The sequence below is a fragment of the Bison bison genome, unplaced genomic scaffold (assembly GCF_000754665.1).
Source record: "Bison bison bison isolate TAMUID 2011002044 unplaced genomic scaffold, Bison_UMD1.0 scf7180017864340, whole genome shotgun sequence".
Taxonomy (NCBI): Eukaryota; Metazoa; Chordata; class Mammalia; order Artiodactyla; family Bovidae; genus Bison; species Bison bison.
Genome location: NW_011494912.1, coordinates 4,282,936 through 4,293,718, shown reverse-complemented (window position 1 = coordinate 4,293,718; position 10,783 = coordinate 4,282,936). Strand labels below are relative to the sequence as shown.

Genomic DNA, 10,783 nt, shown 5'->3' with positions numbered 1-10,783 from the left:
GAGTGTCCCCGGAATGGGCAGTGCCAGGGCTGCAGCCAGCCCCAGCCTCAGCATGCACCTTGGAAGGCTCCAGGCCTATAAGGCTGGATGGACTTTGTCTTTGTCCAGCTGGGGCACTGTTCCCCCCCAACCCCCCCAACCCCCCCAATCATCATGGTCATGCCTCCTTGCCTCTGTCCAGGAGGCTCTGTCCACTGCTCTGCACTGATTGGCCCAGCGCTGTGGGCAGGGACCCTGCTGACTCCTCCCATTTTACCCCCTGGGCCAATCACAGCTGCTGTACCAACTGTCTGGGCCTAGTAGAGCATTATGAATCTGCTTTAGACATAGTCCTTGCTCTTCCCAGCCACAGATCCAAACAAACCCCTAGAGCTCTGTTGGGGTTCCCTCAGTTCCCTCATCTCCTCTCGGGTGACTTGGATCCACGCAGAGGCTATGCCCCCCAGGCTAGCATCCTGCACACAGGACCCGTGGCTCCCGAAGCTCCCCAAAGTCATGCTCCCAAAGGCCCCCCTGAGGTTCCCACAGGGTCCAGGCCAGAACAGTAATCCTTCCATCCACAGGTGCTGCTGGAGGCTTCCCAGGAGTTGGAGTCCCTGGTGTCGGGGTCCCTGGTGTCGGGGTTCCAGGTGTCGGGGTCCCTGGTGTCGGGGTTCCAGGTGTCGGGGTCCCTGGTGTCGGGGTTCCAGGTGTCGGAGTCCCAGGTGTTGGAGTCCCAGGTGTTGGAGTCCCTGGTGTTGGGGTCCCTGGTGTTGGGGTCCCTGGTGTTGGAGTTCCAGGTATTGGGTGCTCGGATACCAGCTGAGCTTGGCTATGTGTGCACACGTGTGTTTGTGTGTGCAAGAGAGAGATGTTAGAAATTATTGCCAAGACTTTCCGATTCTCCTTAACACATCACCCTTCTATCCTCTTCTCTCCATACCCTTGGTCATCTTCTCTCTCTTGGGCTATAATTAACTACTGCCAGCCTCTGATCTTCTTCAATTTACCTTCTGGTTGTCAGTATGCTCCATGTCTTTTTCATCTCTGTGTTCCCAGCCCTTCACAGAATATGTGTTCAGTAAATGGTGGATAGATGGGTGGGTCGGTAGATGGATGGATAGATGTCTGGGGAGATGGATGGATGGATGGATGGGCAAATGGGCAGCTGGGGAAGTAGGTGGACAGCCAGGTGGATGAGTAGGCATATTGATGGATGAGAGAGTGGGTGATGGGTGGATGAATGGAGAGATACAAAGATGGGTGGTTACATGGATGGATAAATAAGATGGGCAAAATAGTGGATGGCAAGATAAATGGGTAGATGAAAAGAGAGATGGATAAGCAGGTGGGGACAATACAAGTGATTAGAATGATGGGTGAATGGATGGATGGTGGATGAGCAGATGAATGGGTGGGTAGAAGGCCAATACAAAATAGATAGTTGGTTAGACATTTAGATGAAAAGATAGATAGGCAGGCGGGTGGATAAATGGATGGATAATGCATGTGTGGGTGGCTGGAGAGCTGAGTGGTTGAGTGGGTAGATTGAGATTGAAAGATAGACAAATGGACAGACATTTGGGAAGGTCAGCAGATGGATGAATAGGTGGCTGGGTAGACAGATGGACAGATGGGTAAGTGGAGATATGAGTGGGTAAATGGATGGACAACCCTGTGTTGGCTCAATAGATAGAAGATGGACTGAAAGACAGAGGGATATATATACATATCCTGAGTGTCCACTCCATTCTCCCCTGAGCATTTGTGTTTCTCTTGGTCTCTCCAGGGGCCGTGTCCCCAGCCGCAGCTGCTAAAGCAGCAGCCAAAGCAGCCAAATTCGGTGAGTGCCGAGCGGATAGCTCCGCCCCGCCCTGTTCTGGCCTTTACTTGGACTCCAGGACCCTCATCTTCTACTCCCCATTGTGCAGCCCAGAGAAGAGGAGGGACTTGCCCAGGGCCACACAGCAAGTCACTGGCAGAGCTGGGACTTGGACCTGTTGGGCCTCAGGACGATGTGTCCCCCAGGTGTCTCCCACCATGAGGCCAAGGGACTGAGTAATAGTGGAGTCCCAGTATGTCATTCCCAGTGGAGACAGTGTCCCTGACCTCCCTGTCCTGGCCAGGACCCACTCAGAGGAGAGCCTCAGCCTGGCGGAGGATAAGACTGCACAGTCCGCCCATCACCAGCAAAGAGACCCTTCCCCAACTGCTCAGAGAAGAGAGGGGCTGGGGACACACTAGGGGGTGTCAGTAGGGAGGGAATTGGTGGGGCTCAGGCATCTCATGGTTTCCTGTCCTTCATGGACCAGACTTGGGGGGAGGCTCGCATCCTGTCCCCCATCCAGCATCCCCCAGAGCCTGCCCCAGCCTCTCCCACTAGACCCTTTACCACTTGATTCTCTTCCCTCTGCAGGGGCCAGAGGCGGAGTGGGAGTTGGAGGCATTCCCACATTTGGGGTTGGCCCTGGGGGCTTTCCTGGCATCGGAGACGCAGGTATTCCAGGAGCTGGCCTTTCCCGTGAGCCTTAGCTCCATGAAGGCAGGTGGTGGGGGGTGGTGGGGACAGGGAAAGGGATGGAGGCTCATCTTCTGTCGGGCTATGGGAGGCTGGGGAGGGTAGACTGAGCTCTGGGAACTCAGGGAGGACGTGGGGGAGAGCGCAGGGTGGGCCTCCGGTGCCCTTGGGGCAGGTGCACTGTCAGCACAGCCCAGCTGAGATCCAGCAAGGTTTCTGAATCTCTTTCTTTCTCGATTCCTCGTAGCAGCAGCTCAGGCAGCTGCCGCCGCCAAGGCAGCCAAAATCGGTAAGTGCCCCAGCCCTGCGTTCCCTGCCCCCTCCGCCTCCCCTCCTCCCCCTACTCCTCCCCCCACGGCCAAGCCCTGCCCCCTCCCCTCCACAGCCAGGCTCTCCTGTGGGGGCCAAGGCTCAAAAATCAGAGCAACCTCATACTCTTGGCCTCTGGGGCCGAAAAGGCCTGGGTTAAGTCAGAAGCCCCTGGCCCCATTTTCCAAAGCCACAGTGAACATTTCTGGCCTTTGCAATTGCCCACTGTTGGGGTCATTGGTACCTGGCTCATCATCCCCCATCCCACACCAGTGAGTTAAAGGTGCCCAGATAATATCCGGCCACGATGCAACCCCCACCTCCACCCTCGGCTCCCCCAAGAAGAGGGTGCTTCAAGGGCAAAGCTGGATGCTCTTCCTCACTCCAGGTGCTGGGGGAGTAGGAGCCCTGGGAGGGCTGGTGCCAGGCGCCCCAGGAGCAATACCAGGCGTGCCAGGTGTTGGAGGGGTGCCAGGTGAGCTGTGTCCCAGCCCAGACGTGGGTTTGGTTTATCTCATTGAAGGGGCCCTGGAATTGATGTAGATCAAGGGTCCCATTTTACAGATGGCAAGACTGAGCCCAGAGACAGGGGTAGAGAAAAAGGGATTTCCCATACTTTGAAGGGAAGTGTCTCCATGGGATTCCAGATCGCTGAGTGAACCCAGAAAGTCTCCTCCCTGCCCTCAGGGATGCTCAGGATGTCAGCCTGAGAGCCAGCAGAACTCCGCTTGGCTGGGGTTTGGGGAGACCTCATTCATCCCTCGCCCCACGGGGCCTTTCTGCTTTCTGATCGGGTGGGAGGGCCTGTGTTAGTCTCTGTTTACCGGCACTCTTTCTCCAGAGGGAGGAAATGAGATTAACTTACAATCCTCCTTGTCGGTTTGTGGTTTTTTTCCCCACCAGAAGATTTCTCTTCTGCATTTCTTCTTCTTTCTGGGCGGGGGGAGGGACATTCCTCTCTTGCGTTTCTCCCCAAGAAATGAGCCGTTTCCTCCAATAGCCACAGAGTCAGAGCTGCTTCTCAGGGAGACGGCATGCCCAGAGCGGCTGGCGGGCCATCACAGTGCGGGCCTGGGAGAGGGGGCAGTTCCCGAGATGTGGACTCCGCGAAGTCTTTCTACCATGGGGGATGGAAGAGAGAGGGGAGGGGTGCTGGGGACGGCTCCGGATCCTTAATCTTCGCCTTTCCAGGGGTCGGGATTCCAGCAGCTGCAGCCGCCAAAGCTGCCGCCAAAGCCGCCCAGTTTGGTAAGAGTTGTTGTTTTGTCCCTCAGTCGTGTCCAGCTCTTTGCAGACCCACGGCTGCGGCCCGCCAGGCTCCTCTGTCATGGGATTTTCCTAGGCAAGAATACCGGAGTGGGTTGCCATTTCCTTCTCCAGGGGGCCTTCCCGACCCAGGGATGGAACCCACATCTCCTGCATTGGCAGATGGATTCTTTACCACTGAGCCACCTGGGAAGCCCCCTGCCAATTCTGCCTCCGAGCCTGATCCCAGAGCACTGCTCTCTCATATCTCTGCTTTGGAGTCTGACAGCACCCCTCTCCAACGTGATCTCTCCAAGCGTCACATTCTGGGCCTGGGCCTTCCTCAAAGGTCTCGGCCCATCCAAGCACTTTGAGGGATGGGAGCGAAGTTTCTGAGCAGGAAGACAAAGAGAGAAGAGATGCCAGAGAGCCCTCCAGCACCCACCCCTACCCTTCCCACAGCCCTTGCTGCCTTCCGGTCCAGCTGGGGCCTTGCCCCATTTCTGGAGCCAACGCTGGGCTTCTCTGAGCTCCTGCCCACCCTGAGCGACAGCAGGGCTCTCACTCCCTGACCAGGCTCTGCATCTCCTGCTTCAGCCGGGGGCCACCCTGGCAGCCCCAGGCTCCCACACCCTCCTGAATACGGCACAGCAAAACAGCTCACTTTAGAGCCCAGCTGCGTGCCAGAGAAATCTTAACCTCAGGTCTGTTTAATTGCTGAGTCATGCCTGATTCTTTGTGACCCCATGGACTGTAGCCCACTAGGCTCCTCCGTCCATGGGATTTCCCAGGCAAGAGTACTGGAGTGGGTTGCCATTTCCTTCTCCAGGCGATCTTCCCAACCCAAGGATCGAACCCACGTCACCTACCTTGACAGGCAGCTTCTTTGCCACTGAGCCACCAGTGATTCCTAAACTCAGATACGGCAACTCATGTTTGTAAAACTACTATTTGCTGAGAGTTTCCCTGGTGGCTCAGACAGTAAAGAATCTGACTGCAATGTGCGTTCCATCTCTGGGCCAGGAATCTCCCTCCTGTTTTCTTGTTGGGAAATTCCATGGCCAAAGGAGGCTGGTGGGCTACAGTCCATGGGGTCACAAAGAGTCAGGCATGACTGAGCTACTAACACTTTCAGCGTTTGCTGAGGTAATCCTTACACCAGCCTTATGAGATCGGTTCTGTTGCACCCATTTTGCAGATGTGGAAACTGAGTCTCCAGGAGCTTAAGTATCTTGCCCATACTCACGTAGCTAAATGGTGGCTGAGCTGAGCTTTGAAGCCAGGCCTGCCTGTCTTGCCAAACTCCCTTTACTACGCGTTGTTGCAGTTGTTTAGCTGCTGCATGAGTCTGCCTGTATCACCCTCAGAGTCTCAAAGGGGTCCCTGGAACTCCAAAAGTTGAGCTCCTGATCTTGCACAGACCTCTTATTAGGGATGAAGAAGCTGAGGCCCATCAAGAGAAAGTAACTTGCCCAAGGTCACACAGCAAGTCTGTGCCCAGCTGGAGCAAGGATCCAGGGTTCCTGACCCCCCAGCCCGCTGCTCTTTCCGTCAGCTTCTGTCCTCCTTGGTTAGGATTCGGTTAAGGACTGGCTCTGCTCGCTTTTGCAGGATTAGGCCCTGGAGTCGGCGTGGCTCCCGGTGTTGGTGTGGCTCCTGGCATCGGTGTGGCTCCCGGCGTCGGCGTGTTTCCCGGTGTCGGCGTGGCTCCCGGCATTGGCCTGGGCCCCGGTGGTGTCATAGGTAAGCCGTGTGAATAAGTGGGCCTGAGTGAGGGTGCTCTGAATCCTCCATGGGTGCCATCCTTAAACCTCATCCTCTCCCCCACAGGAGCAGGGGTCCCAGCTGCAGCCAAGTCTGCTGCTAAGGCCGCCGCCAAAGCCCAGTTCCGTGAGTGTCCTGCCTGCCTTCTCGGTCTGGTGTGACCCCAGCCTGAGCTGGGTCCCTGGACACGCAACCTCTCAGACCTGCCCTCCAGCTTCCTGAGGCCCCCCAGGCGGCAGACATGGGCATTAGAAACAGATTTAGCATAAGGGAGACCCGCGTTCGTGTCCTGAGCCCCACACCAGCCGAGTGACCTCTGATGTCCCTGTGTGGTACCGAGGGTACATGCCAGGGAGGCTTGTTAAGGGAATCAAATGAGTTCATTCAAGAGGGAGGGACAGGACGTGAGGATGAAAAGGGAAGCAGTGTCCAGCGTGTGCAGCCGGTCTGGGGAGGGGCTGGACTTGGCGGTCAGTGTGAGTTTTAGGAGAACTGGTGGCAGTGTAGAGGGCAGATGAAAGGGATAGGGGCCCCTGCAAGAGACTGGGCCCCTTCTCCTGGGCCCTGACTCAGCTTCCTGGGCAGGACACCCCCAAAAGGGCCTGTTTCCTGCCTGCCGCTGTCACCCTACCCTCCCATCTCCCGCAGGGGCTGCTGCTGGCCTTCCCGCTGGTGTTCCTGGCCTTGGAGTGGGCGTTGGAGTTCCTGGCCTTGGAGTGGGCGTTGGTGTTCCTGGCCTTGGAGTCGGGGCCGGAGTTCCTGGACTTGGGGCAGGTAAGGGGCCTTCTGGGGGCTGAAGAGCAATGCTCCCCGAGCCCAAAGGAGGCAGGGCTCTCTCCCCAGCACGTCCTCCAGCACTCTCGCACCGAGGCGTGTGATACATGCTCTGTTAGATCCTCCTGAGCAGTCCGAGACAACTGGGATAAGAGGTAGGGGAAAGGCCAGGTGAAGGGCTCCAAGCTGAAAGGAAGCCCACCGCCCAAGGAAGGAGGCTGGGGGTCCCTGGGGTCAGTGGAAGTGGTTGGGCCCACCTAGCTCCCCTTCAGCAGTGTGTGGGGGAAAGGGGGCCACGGGGAACTCTAGTTCTTCATCTTCTAGTTACATCAGCCTCAGACAGACCATGCTGGTCCTCGAGGAGCCAGCAGAGGATAGAATGGAAAGAGGAGGCACAGTTAATCCCTCAAGCACCCCCAGACCAGACTGGTAGAGACACAGTTAGATACCAGAGCTCTGTCCCTGGCCCGGTGAGCTCCTAGCTATGAAGCCACGGCTTCAGGGCTTTGAGAGAAACAAAGAAAGCTGAGGAAGTCAAGGAGGGCTCCCTGGAGGAAGCAGAACTCCCAGGCACAGAGCTCAGCTACTGACCTCCCCAACTCTTCCTTTTGCCCTTTTCCCCAGTACCTGGAACCCTGGCCGCAGCTAAAGCAGCCAAGTTCGGTAAGAGCCCCTCAACCCACCACCCACAGTGGTTGATACCCTTGCTGCCCCACCATCCCTGATAACACCTGCTCACCTGTCTCCTCTCCCCCTGGGCCAGGGCCCAGTGCCTACAGCCTACATCACAGGGCTGTGATGGTCAGCGTGGAAAAAGGCAGTTTCTAGGACACATTAATGACAGCTCAGCAGACTCCGGCTCCCACCCACTAAATGCCTAGCGTGCCTACAGCCCCAGGACAACCCAAACCGCCCCTCACGTTTCCAGCTCCCCGGGGGGGCAGTTCCATGTTGGTGAGGACCATGGTCGTTAAGGCCCCTCAGACCATGACAGTTTCATGGGGCCCAAGGCCAGGGAGGGACCAGGGCTGATGTCCCAGCAAAGCCAGGACTCCTCATCTGGGCCCCTGCCTTGCTGTCAGCAGGACCGTGCCCGCCACGAGGACGTGGCAGGCCTGCCTGCCCCCACCCCCCGACACTTGGCACCTAGGCAGCCCCAGCCTGGCCAGACCCATGCTGTCTGTGTCCCCCTGCATTCCGGCCTCCTAGGATCTGGGCCGGGGCCTCTGCCAGGGAACTGCCAACCAGGTCTGGCCGGTCCACTTGGGGCCATTTTCCACCTTGGAAAGTGTTCCATCCGTGGCGGGCCTGGTAACCCACAGGCCTCTCTCCTGTTCCTTGCTGGCGGCCCTGCTGGTCTGAGCTCGACAGCCATTGCCAGGGAAACAGAGCAGCTAAGGGCTCTGGCTCCAAAGTCATTTCCTGCCCTTGAAGCCGTGAGCACATTGCTTAACTTCTGCTGTGCTTCAGTTTTCTCATCTGCAAAATGGGGCTAACGGTACCTACCTTCCTTGCTGCCTGAAACAATAAGCCGGCTAACGAGCATGAAGCACTGACCATGAGTGTGCCCCTAAAGCACTAGCTGTAACTCCTGGCAGCTCTGTACTGGACAGTGGTTCACACTCAGATGGCCTTCACACAGAGAGCGTCCTCTCACTCTCCAAACACTTGTAGGTGAACAGGGAAAGGATCGTCATCCCCTTTAGGGTCAGAGAGGTGACAGCTCTGATGAGCAAAGAAACCAGAATTCAAACCCAGGGCTGTCAGGGCCTGAGACTAGTCCTCCACCCTTGGCAGCTCGTGGCCACAGCCACCACTGGGACCACCCGCGGCTCCCAGTGCCGGCCTGGGAGGAAGGAGGGGAGGTGGGCAGGTCAAGGATCAAGACGGGGTCTGCCTTTGTCCAGTGGGTCAGGGCAGAGCCGGGACTCAGACCCGTGTGTCTGGGAATGGACCTCTGTCCTCTGCTCCTTCCACTGGGTCACGTGGCCTTCACCACCTGTCTACTTGCCTAGTGACCTTGGGGTGGGGAAGCCTCGTCCTTCAGAAGTGGGGGAAGGACTGACTTTCCGCCCTCTCTCCACAGGACCAGGAGGGGTCGGGGCCCTTGGAGGGGTTGGAGATCTTGGTGGAGCCGGCATTCCAGGTGGTGTGGCAGGTGAGTTGAAACCCCATGAAGCCTTGAGCACATTGCTTAACCTCTGCTGTGCCTCAGTTTTCTCATCTGTGAAATGGGGCTAATGGTACCTACCTTAGTGGAAACCCCAGGATGGGCTGGGCATTGAGGGAGACTGACCTGTGGAGACTCCCTCCCTGAGCTCCCTCTGTGTCCCCAGGAGTCGGACCTGCTGCCGCGGCCGCCGCCGCCAAAGCTGCCGCCAAAGCCGCCCAATTTGGTGAGCACGGGTGTGAGGTGGGAGCTGCCCTGGGAGTTGGGGTGGAGGGTGTCTGACTACATGCCATGAAGCATATATTCCTGGCCTGCTCCCCAAGGCCTTCAGGGGCATTGTCTCTGGGGGTCCAGCCCACCTCCTGGCCCCACCAGCCCTCCAAGGCCCTTGGGGGCCCAGGCTCCTCGTGGGACCTGGGATGATAGCCCCACCCCTCTGCGGACAGAGCCAGCTGCTCTCACTTTCAGGGTTTAATACACAGCTCTCTCCACAGGCCTGGGGGGAGTCGGTGGGCTCGGAGTCGGAGGCCTGGGAGTTGGTGGGCTTGGAGCTGTCCCGGGGGCTGTGGGCCTTGGAGGTAAAGTGTGTTCTGGAATCAGTGAACGAATGGCGTGGGATGTGTGTCTGTGTTTGCATACACGGGCACATACTGAAGTGACTTAGCAGCAGCAGCAGCAGCCTATATGAATGAGATAGAGACTGACTTTCTTTCCCATCTGGCCATACCTTGCTGAGGCGGTCCTCTTTGCCTGGACCCTGCCCACACTTTATCAGCAACTCAAGATTATACTGAGCCCTCCCCCCTTCTCTGGGCTCGTGCAGCATTTGGAGGGGCCCCAGTGGCTCAGCGGGTAAAGAATCTGCCTGCAATGCAGAAAACATGGGTTTGATCCCTGGGTCAAGACGATCCCCTGGAGGAGGAAATGGCAACCCACTCCAGTATTCTTGCCCGGAAAATCCCACGGACAGAGGAGCCTGGCGGGCTACAGTCCATGGGGTCACAAGGAGTCGGACACGACTGAGCGACTGAGCACAGGGCAGGCTTAGAGAGGGCTGCCCCTTGCAGTTGGATGTCCCAATCTCTCCCTCTCCTCTCTCTTTCAATCCGCCCAACCACCTCCAGTGGGAGTTCAGAGAAGGGAAGCAAAGCCTGGAGGAAAATCCCTTTCCCAAAGTCTCTGCCATCGTGGTGGACCTTGTGTTAACGTCTCTGTCTCTCTCGGGTCATCGTTGTGTCTCTGACCCAGCCTGAAGTTTCTTACCCTGTGTGCTCCACAAGTCTGGTCACACAGTAGGAGCTTAATAAAGATTTCTGGAAAGATGGATGGATGGAGGCGGGGTGGAGGCATGGTGAAAGCATGAGTCAGTGGGCAGGGGCAGATCGATGGCAGTGGTCAGGAGGAGGACACGACTCTGGGAGGGAGGAGATATTCCTAAGCCCTCCTGCTCCCCATCTTTCCAGGTGTGTCTCCAGCTGCAGCTGCTAAAGCAGCCAAATTCGGTGAGTTACTCCCACAGCCCCCCCGAGCCCAGGCCTGCAAGCTGCCTATACCCCACCCTCACTGCCCTGTCCACGAACCAGCTCAGGCCTCAGTCCTGTTCACAATACCTGTGAAGGATCCTTCCTGGAAATCACGTCCCAGACCCTGAAGGGGATGCTCAGGGCCCCTTACGCTGTGCCTCATCCCGACCCCCATCTGCCCTCTTCTCAGGTGCCGCTGGCCTCGGAGGTGTCCTAGGAGCCGGCCAGCCGTTCCCAATTGGAGGTAGGGGCCACCACTGCTGTGAGATCCGCAGCTGAGCCTGGCTGGCTAGCAGCAGGGACTCCAGGGCTGTATCAGCACAGGGAACCAAGAGAGAGGGCGGAGGGGACAGTCCGGGAAAGGCCGCAGGGTTGGGGGGACATGTGGGCCTCAGACACCAGGCTGATGAGACTTTGTTAAGAAAGCTGTTTTGCCAGTGGGGGAGGGGCAGTGGGAGGAGGGGATCTTAGGCGGAGAGGAGTAGGTGGCCAGGCCGTGGT

The 10,783-nt window shown here is 57.7% G+C and overlaps 1 protein-coding gene across 1 annotated transcript in view; it reads left to right on the top strand.

The window, feature by feature from the left end:
• ELN (elastin) overlaps positions 1-10,783 on the top strand; it is a 33,784-nt gene that overhangs the window by 19,500 nt on the left and 3,501 nt on the right. The window contains exons 19-30 of the mRNA XM_010854287.1: positions 536-779; positions 1,769-1,822; positions 2,396-2,476; positions 2,745-2,786; positions 3,195-3,281; positions 3,998-4,054; positions 5,663-5,794; positions 5,882-5,941; positions 6,464-6,589; positions 7,214-7,252; positions 8,676-8,747; positions 8,926-8,972. Of these exons, the coding sequence (XP_010852589.1) occupies positions 536-779; positions 1,769-1,822; positions 2,396-2,476; positions 2,745-2,786; positions 3,195-3,281; positions 3,998-4,054; positions 5,663-5,794; positions 5,882-5,941; positions 6,464-6,589; positions 7,214-7,252; positions 8,676-8,747; positions 8,926-8,972 (1,041 nt within the window). The remainder of the gene's footprint in view (positions 1-535; positions 780-1,768; positions 1,823-2,395; positions 2,477-2,744; positions 2,787-3,194; positions 3,282-3,997; positions 4,055-5,662; positions 5,795-5,881; positions 5,942-6,463; positions 6,590-7,213; positions 7,253-8,675; positions 8,748-8,925; positions 8,973-10,783) is intronic.